This window comes from Pogoniulus pusillus, chromosome 18 (genome assembly GCF_015220805.1).
Source record: "Pogoniulus pusillus isolate bPogPus1 chromosome 18, bPogPus1.pri, whole genome shotgun sequence".
In the NCBI taxonomy this organism is placed as follows: Eukaryota; Metazoa; Chordata; class Aves; order Piciformes; family Lybiidae; genus Pogoniulus; species Pogoniulus pusillus.
Genome location: NC_087281.1, coordinates 16,219,070 through 16,244,105, shown reverse-complemented (window position 1 = coordinate 16,244,105; position 25,036 = coordinate 16,219,070). Strand labels below are relative to the sequence as shown.

At 38.3% G+C, this 25,036-nt stretch overlaps 1 protein-coding gene across 1 annotated transcript in view; it reads right to left on the bottom strand.

Moving 5' to 3' along the window:
* Window positions 1-292: 292 nt before the first annotated feature.
* MAP3K21 (mitogen-activated protein kinase kinase kinase 21) overlaps window positions 293-25,036 on the bottom strand; it is a 40,791-nt gene continuing 16,047 nt past the window's right edge. Inside the window, exons 2-10 of the mRNA XM_064158546.1 lie at window positions 22,352-22,532; window positions 17,419-17,567; window positions 16,351-16,526; window positions 10,757-10,997; window positions 8,839-8,961; window positions 5,506-5,656; window positions 4,658-4,752; window positions 1,840-2,625; window positions 293-784 (exon numbers count right to left, since the gene is read on the bottom strand). Of these exons, the coding sequence (XP_064014616.1) occupies window positions 360-784; window positions 1,840-2,625; window positions 4,658-4,752; window positions 5,506-5,656; window positions 8,839-8,961; window positions 10,757-10,997; window positions 16,351-16,526; window positions 17,419-17,567; window positions 22,352-22,532 (2,327 nt within the window). The 3' untranslated portion in view covers window positions 293-359. The remainder of the gene's footprint in view (window positions 785-1,839; window positions 2,626-4,657; window positions 4,753-5,505; window positions 5,657-8,838; window positions 8,962-10,756; window positions 10,998-16,350; window positions 16,527-17,418; window positions 17,568-22,351; window positions 22,533-25,036) is intronic.

The window sequence follows — 25,036 nt, the reverse complement described above, 5'->3', positions numbered from 1 at the left end:
TCATTATTTTTTTTCCCCCCTAATGTGCAAAAAAGAAATTTCTAGCAAAATTCCTCAGGCCAAAAGAAAACTCCTGTGACACTGCAGAGGGTGGTGAGCATGGTTACTAATTCAAAACAGGCTTACAAACTTCACCTAGAATACTCGTTTGCAGTACTGTGCTTTGAGATACCAGCTGTGATTGAAAGGAACATCTGAAAAAGGCACCTACTACACTTTCTTAACTAGCTGCCCATTTTAATAATTTTGGTACTATCTGTCACAGTACATCAGAAAACAGCAGCACAAAGCATCAGATGGATAAGAATTCTATATTTGTTCCCCCTTAAAAAGCAAACATTTTAAAAACATTAAGGCACTCATGACAGAAACTCTCTCTCCAGTTCATAGATAGATGGCCGACAAGCTTTGCTCTTCATCCTACACAAAGGCACAGTACAGTCTCTGTTTTGACCTTCCACATCAATATCAAGTAATGAGGGCATATGGCAGTTAGTTCTTTCCCCTGTATCCGGCAAGAAGTTAACATCTGGATCTACATTGCCCTCTAAATATTCAGAGTCTTTCGAGCTTGGTTTAATAATGTGTGGAATAATTTGCCATGCATCAATTTTACTTCTTAGAGAAGAGGGTCGAGGTCTTGAGATGATACTGACAGCACTTTGCTTTTCAGTTGGAATACCAGTGTGGTCTGTTCTTTGTTGAATAGATGGAGAGTGCAGAGTTTCAGTAACTGATAGCACTGGCAATGTGGAGACATCATTGGTTGAAGCAAATTCATTAGCTAGGGGAAAGGCCAAAGAAACAAACAAAAATAATTGAAATGATGTGACTTCTTAATTTCTTCCCTGTTTATAAAACTGGGCTGCCATAAACACTAGTGGCTTTTTTTTTTTGTCCTAAATGAGAAAATTTAAGAGGCTCATATCTGTGAGGAATCTCCTAACAGATGACCAGCAATGCTCACTGTTATCACATCAATACTCTCTGCTACAGACCATAATAATAACAACTTTTTTTTATTGCTACAAAAGAGATACAGAAAGAAACACCCAGCAACTGGATGAACATTAATACTGGAATAAAGCCCCACAGATTTGTCCAGTTATCATGAGCAATTACATATGCACAGAGTACCATGAAGAACATTGCATTTAAGCCACCACAGAAACTGAGAACTGCCTTTCAAAAACACTCATGAATCATTTACTTACCATTTAGATACAAATGGGCTCTAAAGACTTCTCTTTTTTAGAGCTTAGATTTTTTTATTGACAGCTTAACTTAAGGATCTGTGGAATGTGTAACGTAGCTTTTAGCTCAAGCAAGCCAATCAAAATTTACCAGTCTTGTTTTCCTTGAAGTTAATAAATGTTCAGTACTAAATCAATGCTCTATCATTCACCTGCGTGGGCTGTGAAACTGTATTAAATGAGTCTACTCCTGGTTTCGGGAAGTCCACAGCTATGTAATGCACGCACCTGACAGTCTCGGTTTGTTTCAGCCATAATGCTAATGTTCTATGTTTTGCATAAAGCAGGTATTTACTGACAGGAAGAGGCCAGAGAAACCTATTTTTGCAACATCTGAGAAAAAAAGAGATATCACCTTAAAATAAAGCATCTCTTCATTGTCCATCTCCAAACCTACAATTCTAAGCGGACACTATTCCAAATGAAGATAGTTTATTCAAGGTTCAAACACAGAGGGCTTATGTGGCTGAGCTAACATGAAAGAGGGTAAGAAAAATCTTAGGAAATCGTTAGTGAATAGTCAGCTTCCCTGCATTTTCCATTTCTGTACTTAAAACTCCTCTACATTAAGTTCTTAATTACCCACCTGTGGTCTGAAAATGGCTCCCATCTGATAAGGTTCGCCTGTGACCAAACGCATTAAAGTTCATTGAGGAATTATTTGGCACATTTTGAGATTCTTGTTTTGGACAAAGATTAAAAGGCTGATTCTTTAATAGGGTAGAAACTGCGTTAGGAGCCATCAGTGTCCTCTGCTCTCTCTTGCTTTCAGTAGTTTTAGACGAAAAGTCATCAGTGGAACTACATGACCCACAATCAGCAAGCACAGGGCTTACAAACGTGTCTTCACTGTCAGATTGAAGTAGGCATTTTGTGGAACTGGAGGGCATGGAAAGAAGATTCACAGTATTTGCAGCTGGATTTAGGGATGGAATACTTGCTTCCTCTTTCCTGGACTGCAGTCGTGTAGGGCTAGCACTCCTGCGAAACTTGGAAGCGCGCTGAAAAATTCCATCGCGCTTCTTCTTCTCATCTTTAGGTAAGAGTTCATCTGGACCCTGCGATTTGTTCAGCTCTCTGATATCTAAGCCCAGGGCGACCGATGCAAGGAGGACAGCACACCCATACAGCACTGAGTCAGTTTTCTTTTTCTGCAGAGTCCTGCTCAGACTGTTTGTAGGTGTCATTTGAGGAGTACTATTTGTAGAACTAGCAGAGGTTCCTTCTTCAAAGCTCTCATGCTCTACTGTATTCTCTCCCTGATCATCTTTCCAAAGAGGTAGATTAATATAGGCCTGACTTGGCAACTTAATTGGCTTTGGTCTTTTATTGTCCAAACCTTCAGGGAGAAGTTTCTTGTCAGTGCAGACACCTATAAAACATTAGAGTACAGTTCAGAATTGCAATTCACAAACCCTATGAGGAGAGGCTGAGGGAACTGGGGTTGTTTAGCCTAGAGAAGAGGAGGCTTAGGGATGACCTCATTGCTGTCTACAACTACCTGAAGGGATATTTTAGCCAGGTGGGGGGTGGCCTCTTCTCCCAGGCAACCAGCAATAGAACAAGGGGACAGAGTCTTAAGTTGTGCCAGGGGAAAGTACAGGCTGGATGTTAGGAGGAAGTTCTTCACAGAGACAGTGATTTCCCATTGGAATGGGCTGCCCAGGGAGGTGGTGGAGGTGTTGAATGAAAGAGTGGATGGGGCACTTAGTGCCATGGTCTAGTTGACTGGATAGGGCTGGGTGCTAGGTTGGAGTGGATGATCTTGGAGGTCTCTTCCAACCTGGTTGATTCTATGATTCTATTTTGCTATCGTATCTCTGCATATGCACATCATTATTTCTTTTCTCTTGCTCAAGTATTAAGCTTGGGGAATACCACACACCCTCTTCAGGTGGTGCCAGAAGGTCAGAGACTCATGCTGTAAGATTCAGAAGGACATTCTAAGCTTAAACATCTTCATGATCTCTCGATGGTCTTCAGAACAGCAAAGTACCATTTTGCTGCAACTTCGTCTTTTTAGCAACTCAAAAGCAAACTCCATTAGAAGTAATTTGCAGATCAACCTTACCGAGTACGTAAAGTTAACTGTAAAGAAATTCTGCTTTCCAAAACTGAAACATTACCTGTATTTTACAGAGGCATAAGGTATTGCCTAACTTCTATGCACTCAACACAGCTGAAAGACAGACACTGCCTCTGCATTTTCTGTGGTATTTGAGGACTTGCAAGACTTTGGCAGTGCTTTTCAAATAACATGCAAAATATTTCTGGATATGAATTACAGTGAAGTTATCTACTACACACAAGCTGCCAGCTAAGATCTAGAATACATTCTTTACAAGACTTCCAATTAAGCCATGTTCCAAAATCCATAGAGTTATTACAATTTTGTCCAATCATTAGGCCATGGTTGTCTTGAATAAAAAAGTAAATTTGAGATCCTATATTTGAGATGCAAGTAGGTAAACTTGTAAAAATCTTCTCTGTGTGTAGGGGTTTTAGTAAGCTAATACATCCATAAAATCACTATTTCTGAAGCCTTGTTTTATCATCCTACCAGTAAGTATTAAGAAGAAATGCCTCTTTCCTAGGGAAAAAAATAGAAAAGAGAAGCATCCAAGCAGTTTATCATTTCCTCTTCCTGCTGGTACGGACAGCAAGTTATATCACAGTTTTTTCCCTGACACTAGTAACTTTTATTTTCACAGATAGGAGAATCTGTACTGTGTTCCAATTTGAAAATTATTGTGACTATTGCATAGCCACAACACATAGCAATGGACATAAAAAGCAACATACAACTAATATGCTCCTGATCCTAAAAGGATCAAGTATTTTTTTCCTTGTATTTTAACCTGTAAATCCCAAGATGTTGCCTACCCTATTTTAAGATTAAAATTTTAGTTGTTTTTTCTTTTCTTTGGAAAGTCAGAGAATAAGTCTCATTTGAAAACCAAGGAAGCAATATCTGGAAAAGCATAGGGATTTGCCAGTTTTTAAACAACTAGGCATTCTTTTTAAACAACAATGCAGACCTTACCAAAAGTCATTAATGACCATTTAAAATGTCAAGATGATGACTGATCTAGATGTTTCTTTTTAAAAGAAGCAAAAAGTGGTGATTATAATCAGCCTGCAACTCAAAAACGTGGGAAAAATCCCCTCTATGTGGTACTGATTGTGCACTATTTGTATTTCTTAGCAGCTATGATAGAACTGTGTTATAAATTGTATTTTTTTAAGTAGATAGGCTGTCTTGGGCATGAAAACGATTCATAGCATGACAACTCCTCTAATAAGCTGCACAATCTCTTGAAGAATTCAAGCAATACAATTTATAACAACGGAGCTAGACTTGAATGCAACACAGTGACTTCCACTGTTCTTAAAATAGCACTTACCTTGGTCCATAAACAGTGAAGCTAAGGGAACATCCTTCTGATTCTTCATCAAAACAGTTGACCAAGGATTGCTGCCATCTGAAAGGGGTCTTATTCTGAAATAACAACAGTTATTTTGGTATTATGGTACTACAGAGCATACAATGCTAATATACTTTGACAGAAAATTACTAACACTTCATGATGCAGCAGGGTTAGTGGGACGAGCCTTCAGCCTGTTGTCCTGACACATGCTGGGGACACTGCAACAGTCAAAATCTTATGGAGATTGAGCCAGTGGCTCTTAAGATAGTAGAAACAACAAGGTAACATCAGTGAAACACCTTAAAGGGTATTTCTCCAGGAAGGCAACACAGCCAACAGCCCAGTTGAAGTGCCTCTACATAAACGCACACAGAATGGGTAACAACAAACAGGAGCTGGAAGCTGCCAGAAAGCTATGACACAGTGACCTTTACTGAAACTTGGTGGGACAAATCCTATGACTAGAGTTCCTTGAGTCAACGTGAGAAAGGGCAAGAAAGATTGGCAGGCCATGAATGTCTAACGTGCATTAGTAACTCAAGATCCCAGTATGTTCCAAGGCTCAAAATACAGAGACAAGGGTAATAGTTAACAGTGTACTATTCTGAAGTCTATGTGGCAGTGCTGCTCTTTTAATTGATTTAGGAATTACATCAATAAAGGTAGGACTGAGTTTCAGCTCTACCTAGACTGCAGAACTTCTCTTACTCGCTACATATGATAGTAATTCAGCTACCAAGAATGTTTAGTATTATCAAGCAAATGAACAATTCACTTCCTTCAGCTCCCCCCACCCCCCCAAAAAAAAAAAGTAGTAGACATACTTGTCCTTACAATCTGCACGGTCCTTTGTTTGAACTGAACTTGGTCCCCAGGTACAACCTCTCTTTTTAAAATTTCTTCTCACATCCTCAAACTCTTCATGGTGCAAAGTTGTGCTTCTTCCCCAAGTTTTGTTGCTTTCATCTGAAGTTACTAGCAATTGAATTAAAAAACATGAACAAAAAAATTTCACACCTATATATACTATTTCTATAACCAAAACATTTTTGACAGAACAGAGTATTTTCTCGCTGCAAAAAATCACTGATGCAGTAACACAATGAGTAGACAAAATCTTAGTTTTATTTCACAAAGACCACCATGCAAGCTGCACTGATTCAGGAAGATGAGCAAGCAATAAAAATAATTTGAGTTAACATAAGACCCAAATTAAAGATGAAGCAGCAAAACAAACGTACTTCCCATGCTTCCTTTAACTGAGAACCCTAGATTTAGGTAATTCAGACAAGTGAGTTAGACTGAGCACTTAAATTCCAATGAAGAAAAAATACACTGTGGAAAAATTGGTATTAAATGAACCAGAATATTCCAATTGTGTCAATGACCAATGTTTTGTTTCTCACTGCACCAAATTATAAAGCATCTAACCTTTATTAAATGCTTAGTCTGTCACTGTCTCAACTGTCAAATTACACAGAACCAGCACCTTTGTAACATAATGAGATCTTGCCTTTTTTCATAACCCCAATGGGAAGTTCATATTCACTTGTGATATCTACATCTTGCTGGTACACATATACACTGTTTCTTCGGCCATTAGGTGTGTGTTTGTCTGTTTTGGGAATCACTGAGGAAAAATTAAGAAGATGTAGTAGAGATCTTAGTCAAGCTGATTTTAGAAACAGAATCGTTTCCCTTATATTTTTATCTTTGGGTCATAAACCCAAAATTATGATGACACTAAACATCTTTAGATAGCAGATTTTGACTGCAGGGCTTAGAGGATTCCTCTTCCTAGGAATAGACCCAAGCAAGTAGATTTTCATACAGAACTAACTGGAAAAGTAACTTGATATCAACATAGCATGCTTGCAGCTATGATGGAGAGATCCAAGATTAAAACTGGCTAAGTTATTTTTAACACCATGATAAATAAGGTGGCATTTTACATGCTGAAGGCTCTGCTACTCATCGATTGCGCAGTACCCACCTCCTGCCTACCATACACCTGCTTGTCAGCATAGCTTCCCCTGTGTTATGGCGCTCTCCTTGCCTTCTTTACATTCCCATTTATAACCACATTCAAGGACCTATGGAATATGTATCTTACCAGTTATCCTCCTCCTCCCTTTAAAATATCTATGAAAAACACCTCGATCTGTTTTAATAGGAAGATTTACAATTAACTAGATTTTAACTTTAGATTTGGAACCTAGACTTGCTCATAACCAAGTGAAGCAATTATGTAATCAATTGTTAGATACGCCTGTTCAAATCATCTCTATTTGAGCAAGTCTTCTTGGAACAAAGACCCTTTGAAGTTAAATCAAGATAAAACTTTATTGTGGGAAAGAGAATTTATTTTGCACAGGTGCAAAAGGGTGTGGAAGCTGAATTGTTTCAGCTAGATATTCCTGAAAGATCTGATAAGCTTTTAGGTAAAGGCCAGGAAACCAAACTCAGAAACAGAAGAGCACTTCTTTTAAAGGAGAAACTCGTATGTTGCCCTGTCTGTTCTAGTCCTACAAATACAAATGTCTGCTGAAACAGAAAAGAAAAATCCCCAGTGGCACTTAGCAAAGACTGGCACTGCTAGAGCTTACATAAGGCTATGCAATAAAAAAGAGTTGAGTTTTTCATGCCAATACTTGACATTTGCTTAATTTCCAAGTATTTCCATACAGAGCAAGGAGAATCAAAGATAAAATGAGACAGTCTTGTTTATATGTAATTATGATATTTTACCAAGAAAAAAATCTTGCCTTTCTGCAGTAAAAACAACCAACCAAAACCCAAACAAACACAACGCCTGCAAAAACAAAAAAACAACCCCCAAACAACAAAAAAAAGAAACCACCAAGGAAAAAAACAAACCAAAACCCACTACATGGTTTGAGGCAAGAAACTATTATCAACATAGACACTGTCTTCTGAAAAAGCCTTTACCTAACTTTCCTTCTATCTCAAATCTTCATTAGTAAAAGTAAGACAGGGTTTGTCTACCCCTCCCCTTTATCTATACTATATGGGTAGTACTGGTCTTTGCCCAGGAACAGCATCAGTTAAGGTGGAAACAACATAAATTACTGCTAGAAAAGTTATCACTACGCCTTCAGACATTAGTAATGAAAAGTATTTCAGACAGAAGAGCTTTTCCAAAGACCTATCCAAACTTTGCTTAAAGCTTCAGGCTGTTTGGAAAAAAAATAATTAAAAAGCCTTCAAACTAGCTACACAGCAGTATGCTGATAAGGTCAGGTTTTGAGGTAATTTCCTTTAGAAGTGACTACTCTTGCAAGAGAAGACAGTCACATCCATAAGCATTCAGCTGGAACAGGTTCCACTGATTCACAAGAGAGAAGCTTAAGGCACCCCACACTGATTATGGAGAATCAGACAATCTGCTTCATGCATTAGATCAAACCATGCAAGCACAAGCACTGAATCCTGGAGGAACCATTTTCTATTTCCATGTCTCTTTCCCAAATATAAATGCCAGATTCGCTGTAACAATATGATCAGTTTTCTTCCATATTCCTGGTACTTCCACTTCTGTCATCACTAATGCAGACCTACACGCAGACTTGTAATTTTGTTTCTTTCTGCTGTTTTCAGAAAAACTTAAACAAGCTTTCTTCTTTAATTTCTCACAGTCTTCTATTTGCTTAAAGCTTGTTTCTCCTTAGATACAAGCAAGCTGGGTTGCTGATCGATTCTTTATCCTTTCCATCTCACATAAGTCCCTTCCTCTTTGAACGTAACTCATCAGCTTCAGTATCTAACAAAAATTTGCTTTCTAGAAGTGCTGTTATAAATTTTGATTCTTCATTGTTTTATTCTAGACAGTTTACAATTGAGTTCCTGAAATTACGACAGAAAGATACACTTTAAAGCATTCAATTGAGTTCCTGAAATTATGAAGATACATTTTAAAGCATTCACAATCATTCTGAACTACTGAAAACCAGTTAGCATTTGAGCAAGATTATTCCTCCCATCAAAGAACAAGTTGCAAATGTCAGAACAAGTTCAAGGACCTCCAAATCACACAGAAATCTGTCTGGAATAACACTGCTAACCAGAGTCTCAGTGAGTGCATGGAACAAACAAGTCTCTGTTGACCAAGTGAACAAACAGAAACAGTGGAGACTTACACTGTATAGCTCGAAGACGAGGAATTATTGTGGGGCTACTTGATGGACTGGAGCTGTTACTGTTTAAACTCCTTCTCTTATCCAGATTGGGAGATGCCTGCACTGTTATTTTGTGCTGGAAATCTGTAAGAGAGTAAAACAAATAAGTTTTAAGGTTCAGGAGATTATACTTCTGGAACAATTAAAACTATACAATGAATTAGACTTGACAGCATAAGAGACATTAATATTAAAAAACCTGAATTCTTCAATTAACATTGAGTCAAATGGGAGAATTTCACATTGTCACAGACACTATATCATAGATTTGCAGGTACATTAACAGCAGCAGGTGGGTCCAAGTGGATCCAAAGTGAGACCAATGCACTTCACAAGCTGTAATTACATCTTGTTGGTTGTCACAGAGGGGAAAAAATCCTTACTACTTAATCTTAAATCAATCAATATTCATGATAACCAGATGTGCCTTATTTTTTTAAGCACATAATTCACGTATGACACAGAAACTAGCATTGCCAAAGAAGCCACATCTATCAACATGCCACAAAAAGAAGATGCCAAACAAAAGAACTACAAATGTTTATAGCAATGTAGTAGGAAAACAACAACTGCAAATACTGGCAAATAGGTAAAATGTTACACTCCTCTCTAATCTCTATAGTTAGTGCAATTACAGCGTGTGCTATCCTTATAATGAACTTGTTCCTGAGACAGTTCTATCTGGATGATTCTTGACAATGAATTGTTATTCTGGATAAAACTTTTTTTACCACTTTTTCAAGTTGAATATGATCAGAACGGGAAACAGAGGACCAAATACTTAAGTTAAGTTAAATCAATCTAACATGCTTGTCTGGGAGGCTGTAGTGTGTCACACTAATTCTTCAAGTAAGGAAAATTAGCTTCTTTCATCAGTGCTGAAATAGTACTCTAAATATTACTGGCCTCTTTATTTCCAGCTACCAGACAGCTATGATTTGGTCACATCTGTGTCAGTGTGGCATTAAGTTCGGAATGCATTACTAACAGACTGAAAGACTTGACCTGGAAACCACTGAAAAACAGCTCATCAACACCGGAATGCTTGTACCACTCCTGACAGCTTTGCGACCATCGGTGCAACTTTGAGTCTCTGTAGTGCCATCTTGTGGCAACATTAAGGCGGCACTACTAAACCAATCCCTGACACCAGAACACCCAGCTCCCTACAAATACACCTCCTTTGCAAAAGGGGTATTTTAACACATTAGTGCGTGGAATTAAGTGCTCTAATACTCAAACTACTCCATATTTATATCCCATAATAACGTTTTCTGTTGCTATTGCAGAGTCTTTTTGCAAGAGGTAAGGCACCACCAAAGGTAGTGGCTCCGGTGGTTGCATTTGCAACAATAAGCATACAATCCGGGCCGGGCTTACTACATCTGTACCTCCAGCCTTGACAAAGAACTGTTTTTCTGCTACATATCTGCAACTTCAGGGCAAACAGCACCAACATTCAATCACGTCAGAAAGGTCTGGGATGTGATAAAAAGGTACTTTTCTGTCTACACAAAAAGAACAATAGCAAAACCCTGAACTTTGAACCCATCTTAAATCACGTGGCTCCCATGCTAGTTAGTAGCCTTTCCTTCCAGATGCCATGAACTGATAGCTGAAACAGGGGAAAGATTCTTCCAACTGAAATGAAAACTACTCCGCAAGTATACAATATGTGAAGTTCTTTCCTTAGAGAAAAAAACACCAACACCCAAACAAATATATACCTGTTTGCACTATTAAGATAGAAGGACTTAGCAATGAATTCGAAACAGATTAAAACTGTAGCCACTACTGAAGATATTAACCATGAAATGGAAACCTGCATATTTAACAGTAACATGTATTGTAAGCTTTAAAAACCAAAACCACTGCAAACCTGAAGGCAAACTAATTCTGTGTCCATCTTTCAGCTTTAAGCGGCTTTTTTTAAACTTGCCCTTCCTCTTCTTTACATTGGGTTTCTCTTGGTTTAACTGGAATATCATGATATTCAGCTCTCGCTCCAGTACATCAATCTCACGCTCTGCTAACTGCTGCTCACGGCGCTTTAGTAACTCTTCTTGAGATTTCTGCTGAAGAGCTGCTCTTGTCAGCTCCTCTTCTCGTGACCGAAGCTCCTGAAGGCAAGAGTCACACAAACAAAATGAATCAATAATCTGAAGGTTACAAAAAAGGATATATAAAGTGCACATTAGGTTTTAGCTTCTGATCTATTTTCACACACACACGACATGCCTTCTGATAGTCTGCCATTCTGCATAAGCCCAGATTCTGCATCCAGGCACAACTGAGCATTACACAAATTTCCTTTTAACAATTTAACTTGAGTCGCTTTACTTAAGGCAAGGGAGCACTGGCAATAGGGACAACACTTTCAGCCAAAGGTTATCAGCCTACAGTCTAGCAGAAAATGTACTTCAAGAACTTTACATCAGGGTGTTCAAGAAGGGACTGGATGCGGCACTTGGTGCCATGGTCTGGGTGACTGGCTAGGGCTGGGTGATAGGTTAGACTGGATGATCTTGGAGGTCTCTTCCAACCTGGTCAACTCTATGATCCTAGGGACTCTTTCACGGCATGATGGCTGTGTCTTAGGCAGCTTCTATGCACTAATCAAGTCAATGGCCTGACAAATACACAAATGAATGCCTTTGTCTTAAATTTCCCAACCTTTCCTGTTTTTCAGCAGTGCACTTTTGTATCTGGAAAATCAATCAGTATTACACCAAAGGAGGATTAGTGTAATAGGATAAAGCAAGTCATAAGACAGCTGATTCTTAATTAAAAAATCTAGTAGGTATCTCATCAGCCAGCTACTAAACACTGAATGACACAACATAAGCCTCTCCAACCATCAGTCACATGGCATAGTTGTTTCTCTCTCTTTATTCTTTTTTATTGTGGATAAGAAAAAGTTTTAGCATAAATGAATCCTTGTGGCTAAACATCTGTAAACCAACAATCTTAAAGTTATCTTAATCTTCAGCTTCCAGTATCTGTTAAACTCTATCTGAAACCTAAGTAGACCTACCTCTCTTTATATTATGGGGCATATTATACGTGAAACAGACTTTCCCAGAAGTGTTGTACCAAATACTGCTAGCAAGAGACCACAGGAAAACGAGAAGCTGTGATGGGATTGACACAGCATGTGCCTTGCCACATCATTTTTTTTTCATTTTTACATATGATCATGTAAATTCTACCTTGACAGAAACTGAAATGTAATTAAAAATAGAAACTCAGGATTTGAAATGAAGCTAAATTAAAAGTTATGGATGTATTAAAATCTTATTCCTATCTTAAAAGCATTCATTTTGTCACTGTACAATCTAGTAATTGTGATGTTTATTTATTTGTTTGGGTTTTTTTTCCCCCCCCATAGCAGACTATCTGCTTCTGCTCAGTACCCAGCAATGTTATGTCAGCACTATTCCTTATTTCATACTGAAAGCAAGAGACCTATATTTTGTGCTCTTTTTAGATCCTACTTTGTTTTGAATAAATTAGTTCCTCAACTATACTACTTTGATGTTTTTGAATGAGGGGATAAAAACCTCTTTTCTTACCAAAAGGACTATGGATGTCAAAAGACAGGTTAGCACTGAAGGAAGCTGGTTCCATGAGAAGTACCTGCTCCTCAAATATTCACAGATTGCATCGGGTTGGAAGGGACCATCAAAGGTTATCTTGTCCAAATCCCCTGCAGTAAGCAGGCACACCTCCAACTAGATCGGGCTGCCCAGGGCCACATCAAGTCTGATCTTGAACATCTTCAGGGACAGGGCCTCAAGCACAGAATCACAGAATGTTAGGGGTTGAAAGAGACCTCCAGAGATCAAGTCTAACTCTTGCTCTGCCAAAGCAGGACCATCTAGGGCAGGTCACATAGGAACACAGCCAGACAAGTTTTAAAAGCCTCCTGAAAAGGAGACTCCACCACCTTTCCAGGCAGCCTGTTGCAGTGCTCCATCATCACCCTCACCACAAGGAAGAACCTCTTCATGTTGAGGTAAGACCCCCTGTGTTCTAGCGTGTACCACATCCATGGGCAACCCGTTCCAGTACTTCACTACTCTTCTAAGGAACTTTCTTGTTACTGTATTAATGTAGTAAAATAAAGATGTATTAGGGGACACTATTGATTGTCCATTTCTCACTGTCCAGATTTTATAAAGCTCAGTAACAAGGCAAAAATTGAGGGTCTGTACTGAAAACATAGATATCCCAGAAAAAGTAATAGTGCTTTCTGACAGATGGACTACTTACTATTTTTCAAAGAAACAAATTAGAAAGAGACTCATTGCAATTAGTTACACAATGTTTCTACACCACTCTACAGTGGCATCCTGGCCTGTATCAGGAACAGTGTGGCCAGCAGGACAAGGGAGGTTATTTCTCCCCTGTGCTCAGCACTGGTCAGGCCACACCTTGAGTCCTGTGTGCAGTTCTGGGCTCCTCAATTCAAGAGAGATGTTGAGATACTGGAAGGTGTCCAGAAAATGGTGATAAAGCTGGCAAGAGGCCTGGAACACAAATCCTATGAGGAGAGGTTGAGGGAGCTGGTAGTGTGCAGCCTAGAGAAGAGGAGGCTCAGGGGTGACCTCATTGCTGTCTACAACTACCTGAAGGGAGGCTGTAGCCAGGTGGGGGTTGGTCTCTTCTCCCAGGCAACCAGCAACAGAAGAAGGGGACACAGTCTCAAGTTGTGTTGGGGGAAGTACAGGCTGGATGTCAGGAGGAAGCTCTTGCCAGAGAGAGTGATTGGCATTGGAATGGGCTGCCCAGGGAGATGGTGGAATTCCCATCCCTGGAGGTGTTCAAGGAAAGAGTGGATGAAGCATTTAGTGCCATGGTCATGTTGACTGGATATGTTGGACTGGAAGAGACCTTCAAGATCATCCAACCTGGTTGATTCTATGATTCAAAACACCCACTGTAAGGAAGCTAGAAAAGCATTCTATAATGAAGTTCCTCAAGAACATTTGTCAAAAAGACTGTGATCTTCTCTTGGTGTGGGTGTCACCATCACTCATTTACAGGAAGCCCTTGAGGAAATTCCTCCAGCTACAGAAGTTCCTCTTTTACAGGGACATGAGACTCCATGCAGGCTTTTAATATTTGCTTTACTATTATTATGAAATACTTTACAGACATTACTTTCTCCCAAGTATCTGACTGTAAAATTGATAGAGTGCCAAATTAAATAAGCCTGCACACATGAAAAGTTTGTCTAAGTCAAAGTTACATGCTTTCATTCTTAAAAAAGCTCACCAAATTAGGGCAGATGCCTTTTGAGATGCATTTACTTGAGCAGATGAGAAATAAATTTCATTTTATCTTTTTCCTCCAGGAATTAAACTTAACTCACAACAATGATGACTCCTCTTCCAAAGCACTGCACTAACTTATTTAATTGTGTACTTGATTTGGGCATATCTTTCTTCCATCTCAAATCTCATATCGGACTAATGGCTTCAGGAAATAAATAATAAAAAAGCCAAACGGGTTACAATTTACAAGTTACAATTTTGCCTGTTACAATTGTTTCCTGAGGAAAAAAAAAGTGGTTGGTTTAGCAGTTGCTAGGTGAGAAGGGGCAGAAAAGATTTATGCCCTGAGGCAGGTTATGGCCAGTAAACACAGTGGCTACTGACCCCACAGGAAGCAAAAATCAAAGTCTTTGCTCTCTTCAGAGGAATTAAAATCCATCTGGAAGAGATCTGACAGCTACAGAAACACACAGCTCAGGTCTAGCAACCTGTATGCCCTCTGCAAGGAGGGCAAAGACTACACAGAAAACACTTGAATCAAGTTCTGTGAACCAAAATGGAATGGGGAAAAATAGAGGGTGGAAGAAAAGGTAGATAGAACTACGTAAGATTATTACTGATGATAGACCAATCTCAGTGGTGATCAATAAATTCTCATACCATCTATTCTGGTATTACGGTAGACCTCTAAGGTCACACCCACCACCAGCCAATAGAATCATAGAATCAACCAGGTTGGAAGAGACCTCCAAGATCATCCAGTCCAACCTAGCACCCAGCCCTATCCAATCAACTAGACTATGGCACTAAGTGCCTCATCCAGTCTTTTCTTGAAGACCCACAGGGACTCCAATAGTCCATAAACAGCCATTTGTGACACTTGGAGAGAAGCAGTGAGGAACAAAGGCCACTGACAGCAACTTGCAACATGAGAGTTCAGTTTCTGCTTTTGTCAAAGGGAAGTGACTGTGGCATTTACAAAGATTTCTTCACAAGTCACTGCATTTTAATACCCTTCTTCCTCATTTGTTACCATTTCATGAAAAACAGCAACAAATATATACTGCCCAACAATGATAATGAAAGACTCCCAAAGAAGGAACGTTTCTACTAGAAGCATTTCTAACAGGGACTCACAACTGTTATCTTTATCAAATTGTATGAAGCAAAATAAACCTTGCGATGATTTAAAACTAGTTGAAGTAACTACAAAAGGGAGCAAAGAATGGACAGTGCACATTCATGTAGCACAAGCATATAATATGAAAATATGGAAAGAGGATCAGTGACAAGAATCTGGATAAGAAACAGGAGAAACTGGCCTTGTTGATTCCTCGGTACAACTTTCACTTAACTGACCTTACTAAAACTTGGCAAGATCATCTCCAAAACTGCAACACTGACAGAGATCAGTATTACCAGTCTGTTGAGGAAGAGGATAGGGAAAAGCACTATTCCATTTTAGGAAGCCACATGATATGGTCATGTAACAAGATAAAAGTCTTTTCATTCTTACAATGGAGAATGCTCACCTGTAGCTGAAAATCTGCAGTGGTGATAAAGACAACTAAAGTGTAAACAAACTCTGTTTTGTGAAATGATGCATTCAAATGTCTATTTAAAAAAACACATTTTAGAAGAACTTGCATGTCACATTTTACAGATCTAGAAATGTCTTCTTTGGGGAGGCAGGTTTGGATGTACTCCTTTTCCACTGCCTGTACTTCCTGAATGAGCCATTCATAGGATAACCCTCATTCACTACAATAACATCATGCTCCCTGTCAAAGTATTTCACTAGAATCAAAGGACCTCTAGATACAGTTTCAGTACACAGAACTGTTTATTGTTTTTGTTACAGAAGAAAAGAGAAAAGCAACTAGCATTGGAAACCTTTTTTCTCAAGTAAGTTTGCTGGAAGACAGTTATAGGTTTATCTTACAGTACTGCCCAGGAACATATGGAATTCAAGAATAGCATTTCCATCAACAAGAACAGACAACTTTAACCATGTTTTAAACAGAGTAAACCCTTTCTTTCAAGTAGGTTATCCTCTCAAGTGTATCTTCACTACTAAATCAGGTTTCTAACGCTATATTGGTAACCACAATTCAAAAGTTCAAAACTGCTGTATCACACAAACACACATACACACGTCCTTCCTTCACTGCCATGCAACTGAAAAACATCAACTTACTTTTTCCTTGGTCCTTAGTTCATTGAATATCTGCTGAATTTCCAGTTTCCAGTCATCTTGCATAGAATGGAAAGACTCTTGAGGCATTTCAGTCATAACTGCCCCTTCAATAGCAGTAAGCTGTTCAAGAATTAAGGCAAACGATGGTCGGATATGAGGGTCCTGCTCCCAGCATTCTAGAATTTATCAAAATCCCATTAGTTTTTTTTTTTATAGTGTATTAAACTTTCTGGAGAACTACATGAGTTTCAAGTTACTTAATATCCCACTTCAAGTTCTACTGTGTTGTCTTTAATTGCAAGGCTTCTCTTGTTCCTTTTCTATCTACAGAAGTAACATCTACCTACCTGTAATTCAGAGGATTGTTTTTGTACTAAGTTTTGGGTTGGTTTTTGTTTGTTTTTTTAATCTCTGTCATTGGAACCTGAAATATCAAAATTAGCAGTACTGCACAGAAAGAATACATATAAAAGGTAGAGAAATTCATTAACCAGCAAATGGCCATTAGCAAGCAATGTTTATTTATTTTTGAAGTGTTTTGAAAACATTTTTGACTCTCAGGAAGAAACAATGAGTTACGAAACAATGAGTTTAGGTTGGACGTGGCACTTGGTGCCATGGTCTAGCCTTGAGCTCTGTGGTAAAGGGTTGGACTTGATGATCTGTGAGGTCTCTTCCAACCCTGATGATACTGTGATACTGTGTGATACTGTGAAAAATGGCATTTGCAGTTCTCCCCCTTGGGATTTTAACCTTGATCTTGCATTGATCTGTAGTACATCTTGTAGTTTATGACAATTACTGCAATTTGAATGTAAATCAGTAATATTAGTTCTCAGTAACTACTGGAAAACTTGTGTGGTACACAGTAACACTGTGATGACTTTCTCAGAAGAAATACCTAACTGTCTTTCATATCAGACTGCTATGTAAAGAGAAACAAAATATTTTGTACACAGCACATTATCAAACGAGGTGTTCATTTTGCAACTCCATGACTGCTAAAGCAAGGATCCATATCCTCAGAACATAACTACTTAAATACATAGGAAGAAACAATACAGGTACCTTTCATTAGTTTTGCAAATGGTTCAGGGCAGGTGGATGGAATGGGCAAAGTAAGCTTATTGACAGCAACTCCGTAAGCCACAGCAAGGCCATCAATGCCACGGTAAGGAACTTCTCCTGTAAGGAGTTCCCACAGCAACACTCCGTAACTACAAAAGGTAATTTTTTTAACAGTTATTTTCTGACTACTGGCACATTGTTTATTCAAGAACCAACAAGTATCTGTCCAACTGTGTACTGAGATTCCTGAGATTTTCCCACGTTAAAGGTGAATACCCTTAAGAGTCTGCTCTACTTCAGTCATCTGACACTTTTCCACTAATAGCAATTAATCATACAGAAGCTTAAGACCGGTTTTCATGTTCCTATTCAAAATGTCACTTCTGTGGAAATGCCAGTATCATGCAAATCTCCATCAACATTTTGAATGGCAGGAAAGCAAGTAACCTTCTCCCCAGGAAACCACAACCCACAAAACCCTAAAAGAAAAAAACCTTAGCAGTGGACTTCCAAACATTTCACAACAATGTATCTGGATGTACATGCTCGTTTGTGTTATTACTTTTTAATAGCAGCAATATAGAACACCAGAAAAGCCCCAGCTTTGTTTTGAAGTTTGCATTTCTACTTCCTCGTGTGTTAAATAAAGGCCTGTTAATTTCTCACTTCCAACAGAAGATGCGACAATGTTGACAAATGATTACACACACACAATAAATCTATCCATACTAGGGAAAACCCCAATACCCAGACAGAACAATATTGTCTTCAGTGAAAGGTGACAGCATGAAGAGATCTCTTCTGAGAATCAGGTACAGAAATCAAGACTCCTAAGTCATTGCAGCAATATTAATCACAAGAATTTCTGCTATGCCTTCCACTCCAGAAGAAGAGGTAGGTGATGGTTTTACCTTGAGTCTATATGCCCAATGCTGGTTTTGCTTAAATGCCCAAAGCTTCCAGGCCACTACAAAGGGCTAGGACTATGTGCTGGCTCTTGCTGTTGCTCTACAGCTCGTATTCCACCACCACTGAAAAGGGTAGCTTTCAGTTATTTTTGTGGAAGCTTTTACATTAGCCTAAAGCAGACTTTATGACTGGGTTTGGTGTCTCTCCCCTTCTCTCTTCCTGCCAAGGAACAACTCTCTGTAGAACAAGGATGCAAAGGACAACCTATTGCTGTTTCTGAATAATAAAGTGAGCAGGCAAATGGAAAAACAGAATATAAAGTATTGCTCTTATCCTTTGCTTCAAGTGTTTGAAGAAACTGACTACTACTGGCTTAACCCCTCCTAAAGAAGAAATGCATACAGCACTGGGGAGATAAGAGATATATACTCCACTCCTTACTATGTACCCCTTAGTACTAGAAATACCACCTCAACTACAACAGATGTGATAGGGAACACAGATGATATGTTCACACGATGTGAACACACACTAGTTTGTTTTTTCTATCATTCTGTCCTTAACAAGAAAAAGTCATTCAGCATTATACAACAAGATCCAGCAACGTCACTTTATAATAAACCAGCAAACTGCAAAATATCAGCACAAACATCAGCAACATTTTGTTCACATTCTGATTATCTAAGCAGTTTTGCCTACCATAAAATACTGGAAAACTAATCAAACTATAGTGCTAACAGTTAATCAAAAGCTTAAGTTAATCAAAAGCTATCCATCCTTTAAAAAAGAATAAAAATGAAAAGTCTTGGGCTTCTAAGTTTCCTCCATTTTTTTTCCACTCAAATCCCTGCACTTCCTTGTATACTCAAAGTGACTTCCACTTCTGTTTTAAAGCAGTGGTATTTCTGACAATGACCACAATACTTCCTGCAGTGCATGTAGATTTTGTGCACAATGGAGGAATTTTAACTGAACTACACCTCATCTATGTGCTTAGAGACATTTGCTTGAACAAAGTCATGCTCTCAGCAAGTGTAGACTGGTCTTAATTCAAGGAACTTCCCTGTTCAGAGTATTCTGCACATATTTTAGCATGAACTCTGAAGCAAAGCAACAAACTTAACAAGGGGAAATTATTATATACAGTTGTGTTACACTATTAACTTTAGTTATACTGACAGTTCAAGCCTATAGTAGCAAGTAGCTCTCAACAATGCTGAGAAAGTAGATGTAAAATTTTAAACAGACCAACAGAGCAAGAGCCTGAAAGCATCTTTCTTTATTGAATGCAGTCTTTGTATCAAATGCCAGCACTACAGAGGAAAATCTGGTGAAGAAACCTAAAGACATTCTAGTCCTGCTATTCTAGAGTTTCTGGAAGGTACTAATCTAACATTATCTAGGCAAACGACTTATTAACCCTCTCAAACTACAGAAGCAGCTACTTTCTGTGCTCACATGCAGCTGTCCTATGTATGTAGTTGCAGCTTCCAAGAAATAGCTTAAAAAAAAAAAAGCCATGTCCTTTTTCATCTTCAAAAGATCAAAAATTCAGGCATAATATGCATGAATTGTGTATTTTTAGACTACAAAACCTAACACTTTAAAAAAAAAGTCTTTTCAAGGATTTTAATTATTAAAAATTATTCTCTTGCTGTCAAATTTAAGTTTACTATACCTAATTCCAGCAATAACTTACTGTTTTAACCTATTTTAAAAGGTAACTAAAATTCTCAGTTTATTTTGCTTTACATTCTTTATTCTAAAGCAGAGGTTACCATGCATCACCACACAAATGAATTCAAAACTGTACAAACATGCCAGGTAAAAGCAGCTGCTAATTCTTCTGTGCAGTAACTGCTTCCTAGCTTTGCCAAGAGCTTGTACAAGGGAGGCACGTGTTAGTGAAAAGACCACTGCTGAAGCACACCATCAGCACTTGAAAATCTGTGGGCATATTTGTACCTTAAGGCTCAATACGTGAAACCAGGACTAACATATCACTAAGAAACATGTGATGATTGACAGAAGGTTAGGACTGAAAGAGTGGAATCCTTGTTTGGGAATTTGGTATCATATGCCAACAAATATTAAGTGCTGTAACTCCAGTTTGAAAAGCAAAAAGATACACGTGCAAAGCCTGGGAAGTACCAGTTTGGGATGACACCTGAAAACAAAGCAGCCATGAAAACATTCCTACAGCATTTCTGAGCACTGGTTGATTCTGGAAGACCAGCTGTGGGAATATTTCAACAGCCTCAATAGCTCCTTTTTTCTTTTCTAACGAGAGGTCTGCAGATTTCTTTTGGAGACTCAGCAGTTGGTATGTGTAACTGAAGTTTAGAACTCTCCTGAAGCACACTGTGTTCTTGTCTTAGTGACTCAAATCTGTAACCTGAAAGCTTTTTAAGAACAAAACCCACTCCTATGACCATGGTATTAATTTTTCTTTAAAAGAAAGAGTAGAGATAAGCAACAGAATAGACCAAAGTGCAGTAAGCAGAAAATCTTTAGAAGCCAAGAAGGTCTAAACTATTCTGTACAGCACAGCCTTTCTACTTAAAAACCTCTCCTATTAGAAGTCCACCATTGAGCTAAATACTTACATTTTTACAAGAGAAGCGTGCAGAAGAGAAGGCGAGGAAGAGAAATACTGTAGGTTCCAAAAATGTAAACTAAGGTTGCAGCAGAATATAAAACAATTGCACCAAAGCATACCCCCTCAGATACCTAAAATCACAGCAACAAGACTGGACAGGACCTGTAATTAAGCATGGAATACAGCTGATTAGGGATACGCCTACACCCAACCTCCACCCCATAAAAGGAAAAAAAAAAGAAGATGGAAAAAATGGGGGAAAAAAAAAGAATGAAGCAGAGATATTTCTCAAATGGGCATCAACTGAGGCTGACACAAAAAAAATACTGAAAATTGATTCCAGACAGAAGAGAAATGGGTGTCATAAACCAGCAGTGCAGATATAGAATCATCCTGAGAATACCAAATGTATTACTTCATGCTGTAGAACATCAAGCATCTAAGCAAAGTAAGACCCTACTTAAGAATCCTACAACACAGAACATGCATAAGAAGGCATGAGAAAACAGGGTAAAGTCCTCCCTTCCTTCCCCAAATAGCTATCTTGGATCCTTCAGAGAGAAAACATTTCAACAAGAAAGGAAATGTAGGCTTTTCAGGGTGAGGTACAGCAGTTTTTTAGAGCCTATTGCACAATCATTGTTATTCCCCACTCACAAAAGAACTAAATTAAAGCTAAAACTTAAATAATCTTTCTACAATACACATCTCCCACATCACTCAAACCCAGCATCATTATTGAGAGGCATATTATTTTTATACTTCACAATAATGCCTTTAATGAAAAATTCATACATTTAAAAGGGAATTTCCCACCTCTAAGATCAGAGAGCAAGTTAAAACCCATTTACATGCTGAATACATGCTCCTCACTCCAGCTACTGGATGTAAAATCTCTAGAAATGTAAAAGCTTAGACCCAATGTCCACTTTTACACATGATTATAATGGAGATTCCTAACAGCAACACTAATTAAGCTGCAAAATTTTGACAAATGTTAAGTTTTGTTTGTTTATCATACATATAAGGTAGTAACTACCTGGTCTCATTTCTTTATGCATGTGATTGTTCAGACACCTGATATAAAGTAAACATACCAATATGAGACCAATTATGTTAATGTATCAGGAGCTTTTTATGTTAAAACTCCAGATAAAATACTTACATATCTTAAACAGCTATTACTATGAGATCTTGCTTTAATAAAAGTTATTTCCCCTCTCTCAATTAAGTCATGAATACCTAAGGGTAGATCAAATTAAATACATGCTGAGAAAAGAGTATGTCTCTCAAAACACTTACACTTGCCACAGGTTGAGAAAATAACCTCAGAAAACACACCAAAAAATAAAATAAAGAAAAAAATCATCCAAACCCCTCAACATAGTTCTACTGAATATGGTCTTTAACAGACTTACTTCTTACCTCCAAATATCACTTCCTTTAGAAAACATGGAGGACTTGATAACTTCGGGAGCCATCCACGCGTAAGTCCCTGCAGCACTCATTTTGGTTGTTCTGTGCCACTCTCTGGCCAGACCAAAGTCTGTAATCTTCAGAGTTTTATTGCAAATGTCATCGTGTTCCATCTTCTCTAGCAACAAAACTGTAAAAGATTGAGTTTGTAAATTAATGCAACAGGAATCAAACCCTCCAGTCTTGTTAATTAATTTCACATAAGACTCACATTGTACAGATAATGCTGTGCAAGTGTTTTTTACAGATATCAAAAAGGTTTCACAATTACAAGCTATTCTAAGCTATAAAAGCAAGAAATACCTACAGTGCCCTAAGTTCTCTATGCAACTAAGTAGATATCAAAGTAGCACAATAAACACGCTGTAAAGAGATGTAAAGCAAAGCACATAAGTTTAAGAAAGCCTCAAATCCTAACATCCTAAAGATAATGACAGGCTGTGATACGAAGATAGGAACTTTGGGATGAGGGTCTGAAGTAATAAAATAGTAGTAAGCCAAAAATCAATGGCAAGAAACCTTATAAAATATTTAGAAGACAAAGCAGGGCACACTGTACTTAATCATTAATATTGAACCAAATCCTAGCACCTACTCATCTGAAAAAGTATGTAACAACTGAAAAAGGCATGGAGAAGGATGCTCAAAACAGGATATCCACAACTACAAGGACTGGTTACTAGACAAAGAGTTCTCCCTTGGGAAAAGAAACAGAATCATAGAAGATAAAACCATCTGAGAACAGAGTCTGTAACACCACCTTTGGCATGAAGAAAGATACAGGTAACAATTGTTCATGTCTCAACACAAGAAATGGACATCATTGAGCAAAATTAGCTTATAAGAATCAAACACATGACAGTTGTTCACACAAAAGAGGTGAATTTTGGGCACAGTCTGTGATTACTATCATTTTACATAGATTTAAAAGCACCTACAGATAGACATATTTGTGAAGACCACCTCATAAACAGTATCAATATAAAAAAAAAGTGCCTTTAAAAGTCTATAAATTCCTGGGCCACAATTCATTGCAAGTTGGGAAACTATGGACATGGAGAGTTAGCTTGCCTTAGTAGTCCCCAGCTGGTAACAGGACACTGGACTCAGACCAAGTTTATGTTATGTTATACCCACTGCACCTTCATGGATGTTAAAGAAAAAAAGATTTACTCTTTTTGCTGTTGTGCCTTACAGTGCATTTGGTGTCTGATTTACTCATAGCACAACAGTACTGGCAGAGTTGTGATACAACTTATACAAATGTTAAAAGAGAAATGGGTTATTGTGTTAGAGCTCACAAGGAAAAAGTCAACAGATACTATGGAGTAATTATTTACACATTGTCATTTTAATTCCATATTCAGTTCCTTTGCTACTGCAGCAGTAACTTCTAGATTTAAATGATCTCCTGAAACAAAGATCAAAGGTTAAATTGCAAGTAAGAAATATCATAAATGCGTGTTTTCCAACTCTATCTACATGCAAGAGTGGTAAAGGGAATCCATTAATAAAAAAGCAGATGAAGAATTACTATCCCTTATAGTAAGAAAAAATGACCTTGCATTTTCAATTGCAAGAAGTAATTTTAATGGATACAGATTAATTACACTCCTAGAAATAGTTTTAAAATTACAGTAAATCCAGATTAAAAGAGAACCCACATTGCATTTTCAGTAGGCTTCTTTACAGAGCTGAAGAAATGAAAGCCACAATGGTATAGAGAACCCAAAAGCTCACCAGTCAGCACCACTGCAACTTAAATTTATGCAAGAGTTTTTATACTTGAATCAAAGACCCATTGTTTACTATTCCTTTAAAACATGTTCAGCAGAATTCCTGACATTCCTTGTCAGTCAATGTGACCGAAACCAAAAACAGTCAGTCTTACAAAAGGTAATAACTGGCACATGATCAAGTTTCATCCTAGAAAGGGACAACGGTTCTTAGCAGCTTAAACTCCTCTTTCCAGCCAGCAGCCAGGAAAACAGCAATACTAGACACAGATCACTTAGCAGCTAGGTAGTAAAAATGCCCAGCATAGCTGAGCAGTGCTCTCTTAAGTGCTTCCTTGCAGCAGCCTAGCAACCTTTACTGTAGCATCCTTCTGCTACTTCCAGACTTTCCAGACCCTTGCAGGCTGCTAACCTGTGAGTAGTCATTTTACAATCTCATGCTTACTCCACCCTGTTTCATTCAGTCCAACCAGAGCCTGCACTGCACCAAGAGAAGTGTGCCCAGCAGGTCAAGGGAGGTGATCCTCTCCCTCTACTCTGCACCTCTGAGACCCCACCTGGAGTACTGCATCCAGTTCTGGAGCCCTTATTACAAGAGGGATATGGATGTTCTAGGAACCAGATGTTTTGCCTGCCAATTTGCAATCAGAGTGAAAATACAGAGTGCAGCTGAAGAACTGATAGCATGGTGAGATGATACTGCCCAATAAGGAAGATCATCATACCAGAAAATATACAAAATTGGAAGAGATCAATTGTAAAATTCATTGCTATAAAGTGGAAGTAAAGGAAAAAGAAATCTCTGGCTATTCTAGCTAACAGAAGGAAAACCAAAACCAGCTCCAAGTAGTTGCACAAGCAGTCCATGCAATTCTAGAAGGCATCATAACAGATTTTT